The sequence below is a fragment of the Onychostruthus taczanowskii genome, unplaced genomic scaffold (assembly GCF_017590055.1).
Source record: "Onychostruthus taczanowskii isolate IOZ18803 unplaced genomic scaffold, ASM1759005v1 scaffold2, whole genome shotgun sequence".
Taxonomy (NCBI): Eukaryota; Metazoa; Chordata; class Aves; order Passeriformes; family Passeridae; genus Onychostruthus; species Onychostruthus taczanowskii.
Window position 1 is genome coordinate 7,145,951 of NW_024499239.1, and position 24,402 is coordinate 7,170,352.

At 42.6% G+C, this 24,402-nt stretch overlaps 1 protein-coding gene across 4 annotated transcripts in view; it reads right to left on the minus strand.

Moving 5' to 3' along the window:
- The window catches only part of LIMCH1 (LIM and calponin homology domains 1), a 174,224-nt gene extending 172,617 nt beyond the window's left edge, over positions 1 to 1,607 (minus strand). For all 4 annotated transcript variants that reach the window (XM_041403125.1, XM_041403124.1, XM_041403123.1 and 1 more), the window contains exon 1: positions 1,216 to 1,607. In XM_041403125.1, coding sequence (XP_041259059.1) covers positions 1,216 to 1,311 — 96 coding nt within the window. In that variant the 5' untranslated portion in view covers positions 1,312 to 1,607. The remainder of the gene's footprint in view (positions 1 to 1,215) is intronic.
- Positions 1,608 to 24,402: the final 22,795 nt, after the last annotated feature.

Sequence of the window (24,402 nt, forward strand, 5' to 3'; positions counted from 1 at the left end):
TGTGCCTCTCTTCCCTGGTCCTCTGTCATAAAGAAGGATATAGAGAACCTGCTGTATTGATCTTCCCAAGGCAAATGGTGTTTATGTGCACTTCACTTTTCCAAGCTGCATGCTCAACTTTCCTTGGCACAAAAGCCCTTCTTTTCACATTCATCATGGTTCCTCTGCCTCTGGTCCTACACCAGCCAGATTCACACCATGTCAGGGCAAATTCCCTGAAGACTGACACAGCATTACCTTTCCAATTGCTACTGGACTAAAACATCACAGTCTGAAATTCACAGGGCTTCACAGAATCTTAAAGTCACAACGATTTTTACAACCTTTTGCCTAGTCACTTTCAGGAAAGAGAATCCACTGAGGCTTTCTAAAAGCTGCAGATTAAATTCAAAGCCCACAGCTGAAGGGAGCAGCTACCCTGGTATCTGGGTTTATGCCACCTTCATGCACGTTCTGTACCGGAAATCAGATGGAGAGCTATTTTCAGCGGCTCTATTGGCACATGCCAAAATATTTAACTATTAAATTTGACCCACCACCTGCCCATCTTTCCGTTTTACGGCGTGAGCAAACAGCAAGCACATCTATTTTTTCTGCCCTGCTTGAACAGCCAGACTAAATATCTCTCCTGGGTCGGCCGAGAGACGGGAACAGGGGCGGCAGGGCTGTCCCCGGCCTCGCAGCGGTGACGGCCCGCCCCTCCGCGCACTGCGGAGCGCTACCTGCGCGGCCGCCACCGCCGCCCGAGGCCGGGGAGCCGGCGGGCCGCGGGGCCGGACGTTTCCCGGGGGGCGGGGGCCCTGGCCGCGCCGGGAGCGCCGGGGCCACGGGGAAGCATCCGCGTCCGCTCCGCAGCTCCGCGCACCTGCCCGGCTCTGTTTACAGCCGTCCCGTTCATGCCAGCGCCGGGGGCGGGGAGGGAAATGCGATTAACAGATTAAGTTTGGAAGCGATCGAAGGGGGGCGGGGGCCCATCCAAAGGCGCGCACCCTGCGCGGCGGCTGAGCGGCGGCTCGCTCGGCCCCGGCTGCTTTCCCCGCAGCGAGGAAAGCTGGGGAGAGAGGCGGGAAGGCCGGGATAGAGATCGGCGTGGAATAAAACGCCCACAGTCCCCGGGGGGACAGCGACCGGGAGGGAGGGAAGGACACCGGGTTGTCCCGCGGGGTGTCCCCGATGGGGTCAGGCGCCCGCACCCCTGCCATCCCGCGGGCTTACCTCGATCCATTTCTGAGCCTCGGTGAAGGCCAGCTCAGGCTGGGGGGGCTCGGCCGGAGGCTGAACCTCTCCCAGCTCCAGCCCAGGACTGGCCATCTGCAGGGCCCCGGCGCGGCGCGGCTGCGGCGGCGGAGAAGCCAGGCACCGAGTCGCCAGCCCGGGCTGAGCCGCGGCCGCAGCGGGGGGACGCCGGAGGCCGCTGCCTGTCTGTCCCTGCCTCTCCCTGCTCGCAGCCGCCGGGGCGGGAGCCGGGGGCGGCGGCGCTCCGCAGCCCGGCCGGCTGCAGCTCGCCTGCGGTAACCTCTCTCCGCCGGTGCCCCGTCCGCTCGCCCGCCCTGCCGGCTCGGTCCTCCCTCGGCTGCCGCCCCGCCCGCCCCGCCGGCGGAGCGGAGCTGCGCTGCGCTGTCCTGAGCTGCCAGCTAAAAATAAAACAGACGGGCGAAGCCGCTTTGCCTTCAGCCCATGCAAATGCCCGCGCCGCCGCCTCCCGCCGCGAGCATCGCATCGCGGGCGGCGCTGCGACCGGGGGGAGGGTGGGCGGGGGACTCGGGCACCCCGCCATGGGCACGGGCACGGGCACGGGAACGGGAACGGTGGATGGCAAGGCACTCCCTGCTTGGGAAAGAGCCGCTCCCCTCACCCCGCTGCTCCCGGGGAGGGGGGGACTCGATGGCAATGCTCCCCTGCTTTGGGGGGCAGCCTGTCCCCCACCCTCAGCTCTCGGAGGGCACCGAGCCGCACACGGTGAATTGCTGTTTGCTGCCTTAAACACCTCAGTAATCGATGTTGCTACGCGGAGCACCGAGAATGTCCGTGCCCGCGGCGGGAAGCGCTGCTCCCGGCCCGTCCCGCACCTGCCTGCGGGCCGGGGGCTCCTGCGGCGGCACTGCGGAACAGCTCCTGGGCTGCTGGGCCGACACCGGCCCTGCCAAAACGCCTGAGGGCTGCGCTGCCTTAGTCCTCCTTGAGAAGCAGAGCAGGCACCAAGGTGTGCTTGAAAAGATATACCATGGGTGAATACTTCCCGTGTTTGTCTTTATGCAGAGGAAGAAATCCAACTCTGTGCTGCAGAGGCTTGCATGCCTAACTTACACGGTGTGAGCAGTCCTAGATCCAGCAGATGCTTTTTAGCCTAAGGTTAAGCATAGAAGTTTCTAGAAACAGAAGGAAATTTTTTTTTTTCACCAGGCCTTTTAAAAGACAAATCCTAAAAGTCTCCTCTCACGAGTGTTCAAAACACGAGCCAAAGTTACTTGCTTATGTCTATGAAAGCACAGAAAAGTATCTGTGTGCTGGAAATGCAGGTGTGTGAACTTTAACCCCTACTACTAAGGTTCTTTTGTCAGGGGTCATAGCTGGCCACTTCTTCAGCTTGTGATAGGTGTCAACAAGTTTTGACAAGAAGCAAACTGTAGGATCTACTTTTCAACATGCCCTTAGTTTGGGCTTATTTCCCCTCAGTTCAGTAGCTGGGATTTTAAATCTTGTTTATTTTGATATTCAACAAAAATTACTAACTCTTACAATATAAATATACCACAAAAGTGCGTATATTTAACTCTGTTTCCATTCTAGGAATTTGTCTTTATTGTTCGCTACCTTTTTTTTGGTCTTTGTTTATTGCCTCAAATATGGAGTAACAAAGGGCCTAAAAACAGGATATAAAGTTTATAGGGATTTTTCTGAGAACTGCAACAAGACAAAAACTAAATGAATGGGCAATCTAATCTCAAATATTTAAAGATAAATAAGAAGTGTATTTTGAAATACTTATGCTAACAATCTATTTTCTGATTCTTGTAATATTTAAATAACATTGATGTTTATCAGACAACAATTAGATTCATTCTCCTGGGGCAGTAAAAGACTAACAATTTAAAATAATTATCCTACCTCTTTTTTTTTATTACTGTGCAATATCAAATGCATGATTTTCCTGTCTGGTGATCTCAGCATCACCTCTTGGAGAACTAGAAGAGCCGGATTGGGCTGGGATAAGCCCTTGTCTAGAAGTGAGGGGTGGACATTCATTTCCCATTTATGCAGTCAATTTTCATGGATCATTAAAGAAAATGTGCTCTGATACACACTTCTTTTTATACTCTTACAGTCAAGCACACACAACTTTTTAAATTTACTAAATCCTCACAGCACCACATGGATATAGAGCTAGTGCAGTCTTTAAAGAGCCCTGTTATGTATTTAGGAGTGTAAAAGACACTCTGACTGCCACTAGGAATCTGGCCACTTCTTTTCTAATCCTAATCCTGAACCAGCTTCTCATTCGGTCAAGTACGAGGCAGCATCCGTACCTCCCTGTTCCCATGGAAACACACTTCTAGCATCAGCCCAGCTTACTTTCTTTTTTTTTTTTAAATCACCATCTGCCTGGGGAGTTGCAGAGCTTGCTCTAAGCCCCTTGAATACCAGTCACAGGTTTTTCAACGATTCTCCGTTCCATATAACAACCACCCTGATTACTGCAGAAGACAAAATAAGAAAAATAGAATGTTAGAAACTCCAGCAAGGTTTTCCCAAGGTCACTCAGTTGCTCCTAACCAGAAACATTGCTAGAAACTTAGTGGTGGAATTTGCAGCAGAAAAAAAAAAAAAAAAAAAAAATTTGGTGAAGTTCTTTTCAAAATTCTCTATTTAAAAGCAAGTCCTTCAGTTTAACTTCTTCTTTTTTCTTTCCAGAAAAAAAACCTTCAAACCAGCACTTCAACTATCCTTATCAACACTCTCATATCTGTATTTATTAAACAGGAGAAAACCTGTGGGGGTGCAGGTATCAGTGTCAAATTGCATACCTTTGTCCAGGTTCAGTTACCCTTCCCAAAAGCAGACTGTGCCTGTGCAAAAGTAAAGTAACTGTAGAAAAAATACATAATGCAGTGGTTATAGGAGAAAGCAGAAACAGAGAAAGAAGGTCTCTGGTTTGCAGGGATCTTTATGCTGCTGTGCACAAATGGAAAAATAGAGGCTTTGAGGAAGATATGTTTTAGGTATTCAGCTTATATTAGTTGGTTTGGTCTTCTACCTTGTCTAGTTTCCTCTCCTGGGAACAGGAACTCTCCTGTTTCTTTTTGCCTTCAACTAGCATCTAAAGTTGTTAAGCCTCTTGAGTAGCAGGAGCAGAGGTTTAATAAGGCCTGACTGCTGTTCTGGCAGGCCTGATCTTATCCCATGGCAGCAATGAGCAGCTTGCTTCAAGGAAGCTGTGTCCTGAACAGCTTCTGCCACTATGATCTGTCTCCCTCAATGAACAGGTCTGGTGTTCAAGACCAAGCTCTCAGCAAAACTACTCCTAGATGTCGTCTTTGTAGTCTTGCTAGTCTTTCTGGTTGTATTAGCCTGACAACAAACCTTTTCCTTCAAAGCCAATCTGTCACAAATGCTTCCAGCAACATGTGTAGCCTCCATTTGAAAAACATTTCTTTTATCAAAAAGCATGGCACAGAGAAAAAAATGGGAAAAACACCCAAGGATCATATATTTCTATTCTATTTTACCTTGCTCATTTGTCTTTTCTGTGTGAGCCAATGTACCTTAAACCAGCAAGGCCCCATGGCTGTTTAAGAAAGGAAATTACCCTGCTGGCATCAGAGCTTTTCTGCCTCCTTCTCTCCTTCACAATCTGCCACTCCTGGCTGAAATTCTCTGAGCAGTACTTCTTTTTTTCTCCAGACCATAATGGTCTGGATGTTGCACAGTCCTGGGCCAGATCTCAGAGAAATCTGAGCTGAACCACAATCATACTGTTCTGGCTAACTATCTTCCCTGTTGTTTGCTCAAGGACTTCTATACATTTCTTTGGTTTGCTTGTCTTTTTTGTGCCTAAATCACTGAATAGCATGCAGAGACCTTGAGGTTGTATGGTATTTATTGTAAAAATTGTGCTTGGAATTCCTTCATTTTCTAAAGCATGAGCCAGGGGTAGGCAGACCCAGCAGAGCTCTGTTTAACCTCCAGATCATTTCAGAGCTGCAGTGTCTGAGCTGCCATGGGTCTCACAGTTGCATGGCTGCCTGGTGATGCTGGACAGCTCTGGCAGAAAGATGTTGGTACTAATGCTTCTCAACAGGTCTTAACCCTGCCAGAGGGTATTTGGAGATTTCTTTACTGACTTTACTGCCTTTAGTGACAAAGGCAGGCTGTGCATTTTCATGGCCTGTCCTGTTGGAAGGGTGAGTTGAGAGCTGAGCTGAGTGAGCAGGTGAGAAGATCCCTTGAAGCAGCATCTATCAAGGCAGAGGAGGGTGGTGGAAAAGATGGTTACCAAGAGTTTAAAATTCTTTTCCTTGATAAAACAAGATTCAGAGACAGTTCTACTCTCAATAACATGCAAGCTGTCTTGGAGAGAAGGCTGGTAATAATATCCACTTGGAAGCAAGGCATAGAAAATCCCTACTTTTGAAAAATTACTTTTAAAATGAGCTTTAGTTATTTTTAATTCTCGTGAAAAATCAATGATCTGTGACCATGAGAGCATGTTGATTTTTTCCAACCACTCAGACAAATGTTGTGACTTCACATTTCATTTAATCAGGGCATCTGCTGTGGTATATTTGCAGTGTTCAGCATTTGGCTGACAGCATCTGTTTGTTTATCCCAGCCATGCTGTCTTCTATCACAGTCACTTTCTCTCTGGTACCACTCATTCAGCAACATATTGTTAGGCTTGGCATTGATGCTCTGTGTCATTCTGGGAATTACAGGAGTAGATGAATCGTCTGAATTTGCTCTTTCCTGGAAGAATAGCATGATTATCCCTTCTCACACTGTCCTGGAAGAAGGTGAAGCCTTTTTTTGAAGCAGTTTTTCCTCTATTTTGAACTTTTATATAGATTTTTAAAAGTTAGTGCAGCCAATTGTCATCTGGTAGCTGAGCACCATTTGATATTTTCCTATTTTTCTGTCTTTGCATTTAATTAAATTTTTAGATTTTAAAAGCTGTTGAAAATCCAGGTTTGGCTATACCACATTGCTATTTAATGAACTATAAGCCTAATGAATCTGAGTGCAGGTGATTCAAAATGAGAGCTCACATGCATAAATGCATGTAAATATTCAATATCGTTTACAAGCTGTAATTTTGAGGGGGTTCCCCATCCTCTGTTCCCTGTCTAAGAAATCCCTGATCAATATCTCTTTGTTTTAAATGTTGCTGTGCCTTTAGTTGTGAGGTTTTCCTGCCTGGCCTTCCTTTCTGGCTCTGAGACTTGATTCTACCTCTCCTGGAGGCCTCCAGATCCCAGGCTGATAGCTCTGCTAATGGCACAGAGCCTGGCTTAGCTTCTCCTTTCATCCACAGCCATGGTGGATTCTCCTACTCAGCCAAACAACCATTTCCTTCCTTCTTTTTATTGTTCTCATCAAGACCTGCCTTTCCTCTGGTGTAGTTAATTCCTATATCCAGCCTCCTCTTTAACAAGCATCTTTTTTTTTTCCCCTCTGTGCGCCTGCTGTCTTTTGTCCCAGCTTGCCATAATTTTGTGTCTTTCAGCTCCCATACACATCTCAGGTACTTCTCACTTCCTCTTGTTCATATGTAGTATGTGGATGGAAAACCCAATACTCAAAAACCATGAAAACCACTGGGAAAGAAAAGTAGAAAGAAGGAAGATCACAAATAAGTGATTACAAGTTATGCAAGGTTAAAAAGACTTAAACTGGGTTAACAAGTGAGCAGTAATACAAAAAAGAAGTGGAGGAGTGGTGAAAAGGAAGCGAAGGAATCCGAAATAAATAGGTATCAAGGTAAAGGGAAGAATAAATCTGAGCACAGCACCATTGAACTCGTCAGAGTATCCTTTCATTCTGCATTCATAGCTACCAAGCATCTCAAGGTCCAGATCCACATATGGATCTTCTTTCCAGATCCTCTCATAAAAGATATGCCAGATTACAAGAGGAAAATGTCCACATGCCCAGACCAGCAACTGAAAGGCTACTCTGAAGGAATGTGTGTCTCTTCCACCCTGATCTCTGCCCCCAGAGCTACAAAGCTCTAACCTCCTGACAGGTCAAGCCTGGAAAAGGATGTGGCAGAACAATGGGTCTTTCACCAGCTGTTATCAAAGATCTTTTTAGCCCATTAAAACATAAGTGCATTGATGGGGAGCGGATGCTCATAGGTTTGTGTACCTGCCAATATGACATCCTGTTTCTTTAATGTAAAGACAACAAACAGCCTTCACTTCTCTGCTGAACTGGAAGTGGCACAGAAACTCAAAACAATATTTCTCCTCCAGTATTCTTTCAATTTTGACTGCTTTTCAGCTACTTTCTTAAAATCTGCTGCATTCAAAACTGGAAGTGGGAGTGTTTTTCCAAACACAGTCTGGTCCAGAGCAGGACTCTCCACTTTCAGGATGTATCTACAATAACCTTCCAGCTGATTTTGCACTCTGCTCATTTGAATGTAGCACCTTCCCCCCCTGCCACACACCCAGTATACATATTACCTACTCCCTTTTACCATCCAGAGTAAATTGGCAAATACATGGAACTACTAAAAATGTTCCCAGTGAGGAATGTGCTTAAGGGGTTTCAGTGCCATCAGAGAGATGTTCCTCAACACATCTTTCATAGTGCTACCACCAAGGAAGAGGGTCTTTTAAGTCAGCTAACCTGCTCAGAGAGCACATGCCAGCTTCAGGTTCCATAAGTGCAGCTGAGTCTGACCAGGCTCAGTCAGACAAGGAAAGACAAGGAGCCAGAGCAGGTGGTTCAGGGGTCTGCAAACTTCTGTGGCAAGCTGTGGCTTCAAATGAGTGCTCCAGAGTTGTTGTATTTGGGGGAAGGGAGGGGGTGTCGTGTATGAGACAGCTTGCAAAGAATGCAGTCAGAAACTTTTGCCAAACTGGTGAAAAACGGGATGAAAACCAAAAACTGTATATGGAAAAAAAAAAGGTGATTTGAAAACCAAGTCCTAGCCTCCAAAGTAAATTCCTGGATTTTTATATTCAATTTGTTGGTGTATAATAAATTTTATGTAGTGGTGGCATAAACATGTAGTTCACCAAACCACATTATTTTTATCAAATGTACCAAAAGAATAGCAAAACTCCCTCTCACTGATGTTAGAACCGCTGTTTGCTAGGTAGCTGCTTGTGAAAGTTTGATAAATGTGGGAAAATCCACACCACATTCAGTCTTTAATTTTAGTAGTGACTTGCTTCATCCAGAAAGAACTGGTGAATAATATCTTCCCTCTCCTTTTCTTAATAAATATTTCTGTGGAGAAGATCAAAAGGGAAAACCTGTACCTGAAATTAACACTGGGCTTTATCCAAATTTGTTTGGAGTTTAGCTGGTTCACAGAAACTTGGAATATTCATTTACTCAGGATAAAGAAATAGGCAAAAAAAAAGTGAAAATGGAAAGGAAAGAGAGAGGCAGGGTCAGAAAACAAGAAAAGCAATAAAAGACTTGCCTCTGTGCAGTAGGACAACACTATATCTTATTTAGCAACAGTATTATTTAGTTCCATGGCACAAGAAAATTAGGGGTGGGTTTTTTTCTCCTTTGATTGAACATTTAAAGGACAGTATTTAGCAGAGGTTCATGTTCAACTAGGAGCAAGAAAAAGCAGTGCAGTGTAGGATATAGGTGATTTTTTTCTCTGTAAGTAGGCTCCCATGCTCAGTGATCTCCTCTGTCATGACAATTCTTGCAGAACAAGACACTCATCAAAGCCTGTGAAGGTGCTTTTGTACCACAGGTACCATTTCTGGGACAGATGGCATCTGCAGTGCCATCACAGACATGGATGGTCACATATTCATAAGAGTCAGGACGTCAAAATCAGCCATCTCTCTAAACTCTATTATGTTTTCTTTAGTATGTTTTCTTTGTTTTGTTCTACCCATCCTTTCAAAGGATGAAGTATAATTTGTAACCCTGCCTAAATTACTGTGAGCTATGAGATAATTTCACCACTTAAACACACATACCAGCTAAAAATTCCTTTAAAGTAATTTTCATAGCTTTCTTTTATTATTACTTCTGTAATTATTCTTTCTTTCCAGCCAGGAAAAGGGCCTGAAGTTTTTCCCCAGTTTGGAGGCCCCAGTGTTCTTCTATGGGCCTCCATAAGAAGCCCAAAGGTCAGGAAAATCTCAAATGACCACTCAAGGGAACAGAAAATACTTTCTGATAATCAACATTGCTGAAATGGTTGCTGATACCTGTTGACTCTTGTTCTCAGGCACTTTTTGGCTTCTGGTGGGAGTGTCTATCACAGGAGCTCCTGATCTAGCCAGAAGAAAGGACAGATAATCCACAGATTGCAGAACTGTCATGGTTGTGGCCGATCCAAGCTTTCATTAATCATTGCTTTTTAAAAGGGCCATATTTACTGAGCATTTTTTCTTCTTGAAATGTAGTACTAATTGTATGTATCCTCATTTGTCCATTCACTTCAGGGTTGGACTTGATGCTCCTTGTGGGAACCTTTCAACTCAGGACATTCTAAGATCTGTGACTGTGTGGATGAACCACATCCAGGAAACTGGATAGGGATTTTGATAAGATGTTAAAGAAGTTGGATGCCCAAATCTCAGAAATTAATAGGGTCAAGCCCCTATGTACCTTGCAATTAAAGAATTCCAGTCCTAAGACACTGGTGACCCCATGTTTGCACAGCATGCTAGTAGGTGAGCAGAAGGTCAAAATGAGGGTGTGTACTTCTAAGTGATTGGAGTGTTACAGGTAAGGAAACATTTGGAAGTCATGGCTGAAAGTTCAGGTCAGCACAGGGAACATTTGAGTAATTAATCATTTGGCAGACTTCAGAATCAAGGTTTTCTAAGCGACAAGGGGCCTCCAGTTAACTTTAGACAGCATGTAAGGTGATGTTTCTCTGAGAATTAGTACTTGAATCAGGTTTCTGTGCTGAATTAGAATATGCCAACTTTGTGTCTGTGAACTACTTCCAGACTTTTCAATCAAGCTTCTTTGCAAATGTTTCTCTTTATAGACCCCTCTGCAACCACAGTGTAGCAAAGATTGTTGTGCAGGAAGAGATTATCAGCCTGTGGAGCACCTTGTGAGGCTGGTCAGCATTTACAGCCTCTGGGAAACCATGAGCCTGTCAGGAATAAAGACTCAAACCCTGTTGACAATCAAGACCTGTGGGATCTTCATCCCTGTGTGTAAGGGAAGTCATGCAAGTGGTTCCACAGAATGAAGATTTTCCAGCCGTACAGAGGGACTGGGTTGTCAGCTGTGGGGACTCTTGTAACAAGAAGATAATTCTACTTTGAGGTGTCTGGTGTCAACATAGCACTCAAGTTTTCCTGATCTAAACCTAGAGGAGGGAGACATGTCTGCAAGGAAAATGGAGTCTCATGTGTGGGGTGTATGACATCTTAGAGGAACAATGGTTCTTCAAGGCACGTACTGTGTCAACCTGTGCTGTGTCCCAGCATCATCAGGTGGCTATAGTCTTCCCTTCCACTTTCTAGAGCTGGTAATTTCTCCAGCTTCGGAAGTGCTGTGAAAAATTTTGAGTACAGAGCACTGAAATTGGCCTAATAGGAGAAGCCAGCTGGAGACCATCATAGTGTGCATAATCACAAGCTGGAGGTGCTGTGCAGAAGAGGAAGAACTGTACATGTGCTCCATTAAACCTGACACTTCTTAGGGCTGCTTCATTGCAAAGACTGTGATGGCTCTTATTTTCTGAGGACTTGAAAGTGCTGGGGCCTCCAGGAGCAATGCAGGGGAAGGAATACACTGTGAAGAAACTCCAGCAGGTGAGGAACTGTGAGGGAGGGAGAGAATCTGTTTTTCTGTAGGTAGATATGGACCTCTGTTTTTGGGGGTTTTTGGTTTTTTTTTACTAATTCTGCTGCACTCCCCTTGTGAACTTGGCAAGAGCACATAGACTTTCTGAACACATTTGTATTTTTCAATTCTGTGAGACCCATAGAAGAGAGGTGAGGTTTCTGTACCCCATCCCAGAGAGGAGGCTGGGCAGTGGGAAGATCACATCCTAACTTCCAGAATCAATTTCTTATCTCCCTCTAAAACTTCTGGTCTCCCATGCCTGAATTGAAATTACTTAATTGAAACACTCTGCATTGAGAACTTGTGATAATACAAAAAGCCATCCCCTGACTCATTTCTTCTTACAGAAACACTGTGCGGAAGCACAGAAGTATGGAGGGAGATGTTTACATCAACAGATATCCTCAGTTTATAACACAGTGAATGAATATGAAACTTAGGACTGACTTTCCAAACCTGTTTCAGTGATTGCAACCCAGTTAATACATCCTTTACACAAAACATGCACAAAAATAAGGAAATGAATGCTTAAACACGTAATAAATTTCTTGCTGTCCACCAAATAAATACACTGTGCTTATCAGTTATAAACTATGGCCTATTTCTTGAAAATTGTAACCATAAATCTGCCTCAGTTACTGTATACATTCTACTATCCATAATTTAATTTTGAAGAATACAACTGCAAATTTCCAAAAGATAAAGACAGATATTTACAAGTTATTAGTCAGGGTGATAGCAGGAGAACTGCCAGAAAGGAAGTTATATAATGACAATTCATTCTAAAATTACATTTGCAACTGAGATTGACAATGCAATTTGATATTGCTTTTGTAACGTGCATATATACTGAGGTTATTGAAAAAGGAACATAAATTTTTGGGGACCAAAAGTTATGCAAAAATATTTCTTTCATTAGAGTTTAAAAGTGATTGGTGTGAATGTGTCACTACTTGTTACTTTGCTTTCAGTGCTGTGGTGGTTGTTGGTGCTATGGTAGCTCTAAAGTTGTAACACTTAAAAAGGCCACTTTGCTGTAATGGGAGCTCCAAGTCCTGAGGAAAAGTCAGGCTGCTGGGCTGTCCCTGTGGATTTCATGAAGTGTTTTGACTCTGAATTGAGGTAATTTGTTGATGCTCCTGTAAATTTGATGAGCAAATCTTTCTGTAGAGGTTGTTTTCATTCAGTGTTATTTTTGGAAATGTTCTGTGGTCACAAACAGAGTTTATTGAGTTGGTGCATTTGACCTGGTTTTATTGACAATGATGCTTGCTAAACTACCAATGGGCACTAAGGATGCTGACAGTGCCATTTATCCAAGGCAGAGTTGAGACTGAAGTTGTTATGTGCAAAGAGAAAGATAATGGAGGGAATCGTATATGACTTGTCATGTGTGAGCAGCTGTTTTTCGTTAGTTCCTGCTCCTAATGATAATAATTTCCACATTAATTGCTTCAAATGTCTTACAATGCATTTGAATTTATGTGTTCACTCTGGAAATATTCAGAAGTTATATTTCAACAAGGAGCATCTGATTTGCTATGGATGTTTAAAGTTTATGTGGCTGCAAAAGAAATTGAAGAAATTCACCGAAGAAAAATCTGTCAAACATCACTGTATGTTTAGTCTCCTTTGACATTCTACCCCAAGCTCATATTACTGACCATTCACAGATCCTGAATGAGGATGCTTTTTGATCAGATCCTGTAAAATGTTATAATGCTCTTAAGACTGGAAATCACACCCGTGACCTGCGGTGCATCTCTGTATTACTGATGGTTTTGAGGGATTTTTTCACCCCCAGTGTGCTTTTTGAGACGGCATAATGCTGACAGCATCAGAAAAATTTTGGGCAGGGAAACAAAGCATTCGGTAAGTTCCAGCGCCATCTATAGATCTACAGATCGGTGTGCATCAGTCTGCATCAGCGATGTCTCGCTTCCTTCAATTACCTTGTTTTGTACCTTCAGCAACCAGGGCACTGCTTTAACCATCAGCTGGGACTAAACACTAAATCCAACAGGAAGATCTAACCACTGCACTCACTCTTTAGGCACTACTAAAATCCTGAGAAAACTTGTTCAGCTTTCCTGCCCAGTTCAGCGTTCCTGCCCTTAGGCCATATTTTTCCACCAGTGTTGTCGCAATTTTGCATTTATTTTTTTCTAGAGGGTCTCCATCTCCTGGTAACACAGAATTGCTTGGTGATCTCAGTTAAGGGTCAAGGCAGTCTTAAACTCAGCCTTCTTCTTGCCAAGTGAGTAGGCTAGTAAAGTACTTAAGTGAGGCTTTGCACAGAACAGAATTGACTAAAGTCTTGTAATTCTTAGAGGGCACATCTGTTGTCACCTAGTGGGAAAGGCTCTGATGGGAGGCCAGGGGTCTGCCTCCAGCTTCCTGGGTTTTTTTTGTTTGATGCTCTGTGTTTAAGGAGCTGTATACCACCAGCAGTATTACCTTGTACAACAAATTGTACAGATCTCTCAAACACATTTTGCATAAAGAAATTGGATATACATTAAGGCAAGGAGAGATGGCGAGATGTTGCCTTCATGCTAAGAAGTTAGAAACGGGTGTGAAAGAGTGACAGTCAAATCCCTATTCCAGTGACTATTTATTGCTTTCAAATGGGAGCCCACTGCAGGAAGAGAGAACCATTCATCATAATGGGCCAGATAGTAGTTAAATTTAGTTAAAAATAGAGTGATTCAGTGTTTGTTTTGGCAGCAGAGCAGAAGAGAACACCTAGCCAGAGAAGTGACATAACACAGGACAGCCTGTCATGTCTCTCTTTTATTCAAAAGGACACCTAACAGTAGGAGATTATTCACTGTAAGAGTATTAAGCAAGGATAAATATCTCCTTCTTGCCATCACAATGGGTTTAAGTCCTTTTGGGGAAAAACTGTGTCTAGACTCAGTATTCCCATCACCTGGTTTAAGCAATGCCCTCCTCTTTAGGTTTACAGCTCTGTGCTCCTCAACCATAAGCCTCTTGTTCTTCCCATTGGTTTTTAGAGGATCATGCTGCCTAACTGAAGGCTGAGATTTCCTTGAGTGACACAATGTGTGGGAGCAGGGCTTTGCTTGTGCAGTTTGCTCAAGAACAGTGGTGGCAGAGCAGGCTGTTGAATGTGAGACTCTGGTACCTGGTCTGACCACCCAGCCCTCCTGCTTTTTCTACCACTCGTCTTGTTCTTGTACTGTGGCTTGTCAGTGAGCATCCTCATTGCTTTGGACAATAAAGGTTGTCTTGCCTCTTATAGGTCTGTGGATTTTTGTTAGGTGAGCAAAAGAAGACTCAGGATGTAAGCAGTACAATGTGCCATCCCTGGGTGCTTTGCCACCAACTTAGCTGGCTCAGGAGTTGGGTTTATAACCCTGAAGGAACTGGATGAACTCTTGTAAAGCTAAGTGAAAGGAATGTTTAACTCCAGTTACTTTTTACTGTCTTCTTGCCCAAACTTGCTTCATTCAAACCCTGATTCTGGAGGATATAAAACTGGTAAAAAAAGCTTCCCTGTGCAAGTTAATTTCTTGTGCCTATTTACATCAATGTGGTTCCTTTTTCAACACTGGCAAAACCCTACTTGCAAATCAACTCTGAGAAAATGAAAACAAAAAACCACAAACCAAAATTTAACAGACATTTTCAAAAGAAAAGTTTTAATATTTCACTACTGAAAACGACTCTTTACCTTTATTTGGTATTCATGGAAAAGGCTGTTTTATCTTTTCAAAAGCTGCAGACATAAGTTTAGAGAAAATACTTTGAATGGGCAGGGAGAATCAAAATTTGTCTTCCAGCAGGACTAATGCTTATGATCTTAGACCCAGGGAGGTAAAAAAATCACTGTTAAACCCAAAATATGACTAGCTGAGATGACAGTCTATTTGCTGCCATTCCAGGAACATAGACCTATAGTTCTTTCAACATTGATGTTTTTCCTTTGCCTATCATCTCAGTGAATACTTTCTTTTTCTAAATGTCCACCAGGCTGTAGAAAGTAGTTGATACTCAACAAGAATAAGGGCATGACAATATCACTGAGATGAGAGTTCCATGGAATCTCTTGAGCAGAGGTATTTTTTGCTCAATCTAGAGGAACTGTCACTCTTTGAGACAGTGGGAATAGAGAGGATATTTTAGGACAGAGACCTTTCTGGGAAACATCCCCTCACCAGTGTGTGCCAGTTAAACTCCAGTATAGCTCATGTTTTGTGGCAGCTTCGAAGAAATGCAGACCTGGACTACTTCTGTCCATCTGTTGTGTCTCACCCTGAAGGCTTCCCAGACCAGCACATGTAGAGATGTACTAAAACAAACACATCTGAGCCTCAAGATGTAGGTGAAACTCATTACCAATTCAAGTTCAAAATCTGTGTGTTATAATACAGTACATTTCTACATGAAAAGACCACTCCAGACCAAAACGTTTTCTCAGATTAGCTACAGTTCTAAATTAACTATGAAATGAGAGACCTGACCTTCTGTATGTGCTGCATGGGCTTCTGTATGGGCTGCAGTTTTACGCCTGAATACCATGAGAATGCACTGGCTGTAGTTTGGGAAGCCTTTTTCTAGTATTCCATTCCAATATTTTCTGTGTCCTTTCTTTTTTTTTAATGCAGAAAGGTCAACCATAATTCCCTACAATAAATGTCATGAGTTTCAGAATGTTTTCCTACACTATAAGTGATTATTTTTCACAGTTTACAAAGCATATGCATATTAGTACTTGCAGATATTTCTTCCAGCTAGTTATCATATATATGCCGGACAGAACTTTAAGGGTACCACCACGTACCCTTTTTTTTGTTACAGATTTTACTGTCTGTGCTTTATTTGCAAACAGAATGTACAAGGATTTCTTTTGCCCCAGATAAGAATAACTATAAATAAATAAACAGGTGTTGAAAAGCCTTTCTAGTGCTTGCATCTGTGACTCCCTCCTGAAACAAAAGTCATTCTGAAAGCTTTACTGAAAGCTTGCTTTGAAAGTGAGTATTTTTGCAGACTGCTGACTGCAGTACTACATTTGCTAAAGAGATGCAGTCACACAATGGTTTGCTCCTGTATTATCTAGGTCATGGGCCAGAATTCTCCTGGGTGCTAACACTTTCCATTAAGCTGAATTTGTTGGTGCACAGTGCAGCTATTTTCCTTTTTAAAGCTGGTCCTAAATGGGAATGCTGAGTGGCCTGCCTAGTTTAACTGGTTTTTGTTCCATGTAGAGTCAAGGGGTGAAGTCCTTTCCCTGGGGGCCTGGCCACTTATTCTGCCATGGCCAAGCACTAACCAGACATTGAAGTTCCCTAATTTATGCTCCCCACCCCACACATTCACCACTGTTGATTTCGACAGTGTTTGTATGGTGATCCCTGAAGGGTTTGCAACCATCCATAGAGAAAAGCAGTTCAACAGAAAACAGCTAAAGCCGGTTTCTTTGCACAAATTTTAGGTAGCAATAAGCCTAATTTAAATCTTAGAAACGCAAACCCTAGAATTTAAAACCTAGTGTATTCCAGAATTAGTGTATGATAGACTTCCCCCTCAATTCAATGCAGTAACTGTTCTTATTTTTGTTCCTAATCCTCTTCCTCTTACATGTGAATATGCTTGTGAGCAGTAGCTGTATCTCAAGCATTTTAAAGCATTACCTTACAGGAGGTATTAGCTACATTTAGGTTTTATGATTCTTATTTAGCCTCAAAGTTTTAAAAATAATTCTCTGTTATTATCATCCATGATATTTTTATGATATATATACTATGATGATCCATGTTGGATGATGCATATTTTACCCAATGTGCATTAAATCTCTTTTGTACATAACAGAAAAGAATGAATCTGTGTCCAGCCAGTGGTTTGTTTAGGAGAGCACGAGAAAATCTAAACTGTGTGACTGGTTCTGCCCTCATTGCTGCTAGATCTGCTCTTTTCTCTGGAGAGAGCCTTTTCTTCACCTGTTGGTCCATACTGTATGTGAGGTTATTGCACAGATTTAATATGTATACCTTGGCCTGACTACTGAAATACTGAAAGGATAAATATCGAGATATTAGCATAGACATGAAAATACTGTGGGACTGGATAAAGCATATCCAACTTGTTATTGTTTTATTTCTTAAGAGGCTTTATAGACTTATTTCTTAAGAAGCTTTCCAGTAGCATTCTTATGAAAAAAAGAAAAAAAAAAACAAAAAACAAAGAGAAGGAAGTTGCACTGTTGGTGGTCACTGCTGGTGAAAAGTCCAAAAATCTTCTGTCTGAGAATGAAGGCAGAGACAGCCCACACATGTCTGCATTCTTTTAATACACACAAATATTCTCTATTATATTACAGTGTGCAAATAAGCTAAAAATGCATACATTATTTATACAAACTCATGTTACTGCCGTGGTAAAAAGTATTTGGGAAAGAAGTTGAACTTGTGAATGCTTACACTTCAGACTATAGTTACATTGTTGAGATTCACATTTTCTGCCTTGTTATAATTTATAAACTTTGGATTTAGGCCGGGTAAGTCTTCTTACAGCTTAACTGTAATTTCCTGTGCTAAATGGAGTCAGATGAGTGAGGATATGAAATCTTGGAAAAGTATAATCATTCCCAGGAAAGTTGTCCCACTTGATGTAGTAGAATTGATATAATTTTGTAAGAATGACCAGCAGTTTGTTAATTCCCTGTCCAGTCCAGAGTGAAAAATACCAAGTGAGGGGCTTCTGCTTGAAAGCAAATGGACTTTTTGCCCTTCTCATGCAATGAGTCCAGGCTCTGAGTCTAAACAGATGTGGAAATATCATCAAGTGTCTGACTGAGGAAATCACTTCAGCCTATACATAAATTCAACCATGTGCTAGAGCCTAACTGAAGGCTTAATTTCAGTTGAGATCATGGATTAGCCATGAGCTGAGGTGCTCTGTAAAATCAGACCCCACATGCTACACAGTACTTAAAAATAAATTTGCCTGTTGCAGCCTAGGAGCTGAATTTAGTGAAGGTATTTGAGCAGGGAACTTTTCCATGCCCCATCAAATCTAATGAACCAAATGACATTTCCTGACATGCATATATCAAATGAGCAAGGAACAAAACCAGTGTTGCTATGGAGCTAATGGTTCAAATTTTTGAGCAGCAATATTTATTTTCCTTTAATTGCACTCACAGGGACTCAAGTGCAGTTGTGGATTTTGCTTTCAAAAACACCCACTAAGTTATGGGGTAAAAAAAACCCCACTTACAAATTGTTTGAGGCTGGCAGGAGAAATATCTCAAGCCTTGAAAATTAAAGAGATTTTAAGCTAATTTCTTCCTACTGTTTTTTAGTCTGTCTATGACTGTGTGGTGCTCAGCCTGCAACATAGCAAGCACATTCCCTGCAGGAAAGTCCTGCAGCAATCCCAGGCTCTCCTGGGACCATCCCCTACTACAAGCCTCAGGAGTGACACTCACAATCTACACACATCCACACTGCAGCTAAGCAAAGGATTAACGTCTGTCACCTGACTGACATGGATCCCTGCAGCAGCTGCGGCAGACAGACCATAGAAATGAAACAACTTTTGTAAAACACATTGTGCTTAACCAGCAGTTTCTCATTTCCCTGAAACACTGCATTTTCACAAAGGGCAACAGTTTTCCTAAACCCTCATAGCCCAGTCAAAGGCCATGAACATGCATTGGACTGATACAAACCAAACAGGATTTTGCCATCTTTGGTAAAGGATTTGAATGATGTTTTACAGGGAAGTTTGTTGTCACTGCTCCTGGTACTGATCATTGCTAAAACGCAGCAGAGATTACTTTATGACTTCTCAGTCTAACACTAAGCTTTAGCCAATAAGTCCAGCTAAGAGGGAGGGTGTATTAACTCAGGCCCAAAGCCAAAGTAGAGTAAATATAAGGACTGTCTCTGCAAAAAAAAAAAAAAACAAAAAAAACAAACCAAACAAAAAAACAACTGAGTGCAATCTCAATGCACTAAGCTCTTCTGCTAAGATGTCAACATGCATACATATGAAGGCTTGGAAAGAAAATGCAACTCAGTCTGGCCGCAGTGCTGTAAGTAATAGTACCTCTTAGTATGGTATTGAGTGTTCCTAAGCAAAGGAATTGACTGTATTTGAATTGAGCAAAGGTTTTTATGGTATCCTGCTGGAAATGCTAAACTAGCTGAAATACCTTTGCCTAGTCTGGTTCTTCCAACATCATGCAGATCTCACTTTTTCTATTTTGCTGCAGGCCTTGCAATGTCATCTAACCATGTCTGAAGCTCATCTAACCAAAAAGTACAGAAGTTTCAAATCAATTCTACATAGCTCATTATTTGTTCACTGAGCTTCATCTAGCACTACATTTTTGATGCACAATTATTTAAAGGATTGGGAAACTTCATTGGACAGTCTTATGGTACTGCTGGAAAGATGACAAGTGAAAAATGTTCAGGAATTCTCTCATTTTTCCATTTCCCCCATCACTCACTGCTCTTTTTCCCGATAGGGTACCCCTAGGGATGTTGCACACATCCTCAGGGAGGACTCCTCATACTTCAGTTTCTGACTCATTGACTGTGGAAGTGTTCCTTCAGGTCCTTCTGTGGCCTCTCCTTCCCTAGCTCTCTGTGAAGCGACAACCCTCCCATCAGGAACAAAACCTGCACCTCCCCCTGGATGCATTGGCTGCTGCTCCTGCAGCCATTCTTGTCCTTCCACCTTGGACAGAGAAGGAAACCAGCAGTCAGCAGCACCAGCCTCCTGCTCCTCCTCCAGGGAACAGCTTTCCCACACAAAGCACTTGCGATTTCACTGGTGATTAATTGGGCAGGCTTTGGTCCATTTCCCTGCACTTGTTATCCCATTCACTTTTATTATTTTCACTTGTTTTCAGAATTTTTCCTTTTTTTTTTTTTTTTTTTCCTTTTTTTTAAAATTTTTCCTTTTTTTTTTTTTTTTTTTGCCTTTGATTTCTTCAATTTCTTCTTCTCTCTCTCTGTTTACCTTTCTTCCCCAATTTCAGGATTTGTATTGGAGTAATTTTGGCAAGGTTTGGTCCTTTTCACTGCCCCTCATTTCACTTCAGTCCATTTGGTTGTAGTCACTTCATTTACAAATTTTCTGGATTTTTTCAATTGCAATTTTTTAATCATATCTCCTTTCCAGAGCATTTGTTAGACTTTGTTCTCTGAATTCAAGATTTTGTTCCCTTTCCTGAAAGGGAAAGAAAATTCCTCAGTTCCTGAGGCTGGAGCAACATTGATCACTGCTCTATTTTTTAAATACTGTAATAGGTAACCTCAGTCAGCTTAACAGAAGATGATTGTTAATTACACACTTGCAAGGCTGGAGATGCTCCCATTTCCCTGACAACTTGTTCCAGTATCTTACTTTCCCATAAAGAAATATTCTTCTTGTTTCCAAATGTCCTGAATTGAACCTTCCAAGCTGCAATTTGGGGTTACTGCCCTTTGATAGAGCATCTCCTACTACCGACAAAATATGGCTTTGTCATCTTTGTTATCTTTGCAATTGCCCTTGACGTAGTTGTAAGCTACCATCAGACCTTGCCTTAGTCTCCTCCATGCCAGACTATGTATGCTGAGCTCCACCAGTCTCTCCTCATAGGCCTCACATGCTCCCTGCCTCTCATGCCTGCTGCTGGACCCTCTCCAGATTCCTCCACATCCTTTTTGGACTGGGTGGGGGGACCCAGAACAGAACTGCTATTCCAGGTGCTACCTCAGCAGTGCCAAGGAGTAATGGGTAAAACTTCCCTCCACCTGCTGGTCTTGTTCCTCCCAATATAACTCCCAACACAATATGTGATTTGCCTTACAGGAAGAGCACTCAGTATGTGGGCTTATTTTCAATTTGGCACCTGCCATAATCCCCAGGTTGCAGAAAGACTGAAACTCAGCCCATCACCTCGCAACCACAGGGTGCCTCCAGCCAGCTGCCAAGCTCTGCTCCTCAACTTGTTGAACTCTATAAGGTTTCTTCTAACCCATACTCTCATCCCTTGAGGTCCCTTGGCTTCAAAGCATTTGGAATGTCAACCAGTCCCTGTAACTCAATATCATCCTGTACAATATGTAAAAAGCTACAAAATGTGAGTGATATTTTATGTCCTTTGGTCACAAAGGAACTTCAATGCTGTTACTCTGCTTCTGGCTCCATTTTTCTCAATTTGTGTTTGTTCTCATTTAGTTCACAGCTTCACTGAGCTGAAGTCCTGCCATCAGCCTCTTCTTGGCTGCTGGCAGATCTAGGAGGTTCACAGCTTCACTGAGCTGAAGTCCTGCCATCAGATCAGGGATCCTCGGACTACAAGGTCTATTGCCAGTCTTGTCTGTTCCCAATGCCTGCCACAGGCCCTGCTGTCTTTGCATTAATGGCAAAGAGGATATGAGGCTGTCTAGATCCTTTTTCAGCTAACTGCTTCTTCATCTTAAGTATCTGAGATTGATAAACTGGTCTGTGTGGAGCTAGTCCCACGCCTTCCTTACTTCCCCCAAAAAGAATTCTATTTAACATGGAAATAGTAGTGTATATAGTGCACAGCACTATATATTGGACAAAAGTTGTGAATCAGCTGCAAGTAAACTGGGATCTAAGCCAAAGACTATTCATACGTGTAAGAGGCTTTGCATGCTGCATTGTGCCTAACTTTTGATTAAGATAAGGATTGGCTGTTTGGCTCTGAAATCAGAAGTGTGCTTAAGCATGTGAATGATCCCACAGAAAGCAATAGGGCCAGCTGTGGACTTAAAAATTAAGATAGTGTCTGGATCTGTCATTGGTCCTAAATCAGACTTGTTGCTCTAAGTTTTCCAATGCTGCCATCTACAGAGTAAGCTGACTACAGCTTTCAGGCAGGCAACTAAATGGTTATGAAAATTATAGATTGTACACAGTCAACCCTGGTAGAGCTCTAAATTAGCTCTAAATATGCATGTCTAAACAGAGAAGCCGAAAATCCTACCTTCAATATTTCTCAAATATTTCCAAGGATAGTTCTATATACTAACTGTTGAATGTCCACCTCTGGAAGGCAGCACAAAAATGGCAGGAACCTGTTAATTCAAATTAATTTGCTCAATAGACTCCTCTGTCTGGAAGAGAAGCAGTCACTGGTTTCTTCAGAGTGGGCATAAAACACAGCAGGCTTTGCAAGCTCCTGCCCTTCTCAACACTTTTCACAGGGAAATTCAGGGGTAAATTCAGGAAAAACATGAAGGGCTTTAGATGAGAAGTAGAGAGGGTCAAATGAGCTAATTTACCTAAGAAGGACACACAGGAAATCAAGGAAAAGTAACAGTTCAGAATGGAACTACAGTTATAAGAACAAGGAGGAGAAAACAAGGAGGGAAAAGAAATGAGCCTCACTTCAGATAGATGTGCCCAAGAAAAAATGCTAAATTATAAGAGCATCTTCTCATGAAAAGTGTTTTGATACACAGCACTCTAAAAACAACTCTTGTCCCAAACAGTTCTGCCAAAGTATGAAATAACAGGCAAAAATAAAATTAAAAAACTGGTAAGTAAGTAAAATAAGCTAGAAAATATGAATAAGAAAAAGCGTTTCTTTTGAGATTATACATGCCTGATAGGGCTTTAAAACTTCTTCCTGCTTTTCTGCTTATGGCTTATTCAATAGAATTTTAAATACACACTTCTATGCCTTGTGACTTTTTTTTCTGAATGCAGTAACACATTTGGAACAGCTGCACTGCAATATCGCAACATCTTCCATCTATTCAGCTTACAGATCACCACCCATGGTTTGAGATCTCTATCCCAATGCCCAAGATCTTTGCCATCCCCAATAACTCATCTTCCTATTTCTGAAACCCAAGGTGTTTTAAAGTAAAGCCCAGCTCTTTCCTAAGCCCTTGTCATAATTTCTGCAGGGGACAACAGCCTTGCTAGTGGATGTTAGACATTAAGTAGATAGATAACATTAATTCTTTAGTTTTTCTCTTTATTTCCATCCTTTGAAACTGTATCTGGGACCAGAATGTGAGATAAGAAAAGTCTGGCAAGAACAACCCTTTCCCTATTTTTTATGAGGTCTAAATTAATAAAATGTTGCCTTTTGGTAGATTCTTAACTCAGAAGCTTGAGCAGAATGATTAAAAAATTTGTGAAACACTGAAATAACTTCAGTAGCCCCATTTGTACTGCTAATTAAAACAAAAAGTAAAACACAAAATATACAGTAGTATCTCAAAGGCATTTTCAGGTGTCTCCAGCATTGACTCCAGACAGGCACAGCATGTACCCTCAGAAAGTGCCCCAAGGGCCAGGAGGGGGGCCTGTGCAGCACTACAGCTCACTGCCCCAGGGAAGGCAGACAGCTCACTCGGCACCTCTCACGCTCCCCCTCCTGGAGCTGGTTTTTTTCACCTTCCACTCCCCCGTGCTCATGGCCCTCGCCTTTCCCCTGCTGACTGTGTTGCTAAGAGCCTGAGCCCCAGGCAGGGCTGCAGCAGAGGTGCCCCAGGAGGCCTCTCCCCCCACCCTGCCACAACTGCAACCACAAAGAGGCAGAAGATGATGCTGTTGTAGAGGACAATGACACACAACAGACCTTTTCCTAGCCATAGTTTTCACCTCCCTGCTAACAGAAACTGAAGGCACTGATATACAGAGCTGGAGTATCCTGAGGTTCAGCAAATCCTTAGACTTCAAATTAAAATGTGTTGCAACCCTTTGCCAACTTCAGCTACCAGGTAATTACATGAGCAGTAACAAGGCCCAATACAAAACAACTTCAGCCCACACAGAGCTTCAATAAAAGCTCGAATTACCCTTCTAAAAAGCCCTGAGACCATCTACAAGTAGGTTACCCAGCACTGTATAAGATGGTTGCCAGGGACAGACTGGGACTGCATAAAAATAAAGATGCATGTTTAAGGGTGTTTTATCCCTGCCTACAGCTACCTGAAGTATCAGCAGGGAGCTTCAAGACCAGAAAACACCATTGGACTCAGATAAAAACAGTTTTCAACACGTCATGGCTCATGCCCAAGAACATGTATTAATCTCTTTCACTTGAATCCAAAATTTTATTAGAAATTCATGTAGCGTGGGTTTCTCCTTTTTAGGTCATTTTGGATGGAACAGATAAGTACAGCCTCTTCAAAGGCGTTCATAAGAGAATGACAAGTCCATAAGCACACGTGGCCTAACCCAGGATTGTATTCTGCCTCAGCCAGCAGGTTTGGTTTAGTACAGGCAGGGAAAATACTTGTTCTAATACTGTCCCCTATAAGGAAACATAACACCAACTGACTCGGGGTATTCTATGGCTTGTAGCACTAATGCAGACCACATTAAGGTGACATTTGAATGGTAATTTATCACACCTTATCCCTCCAAACTAAATGTATT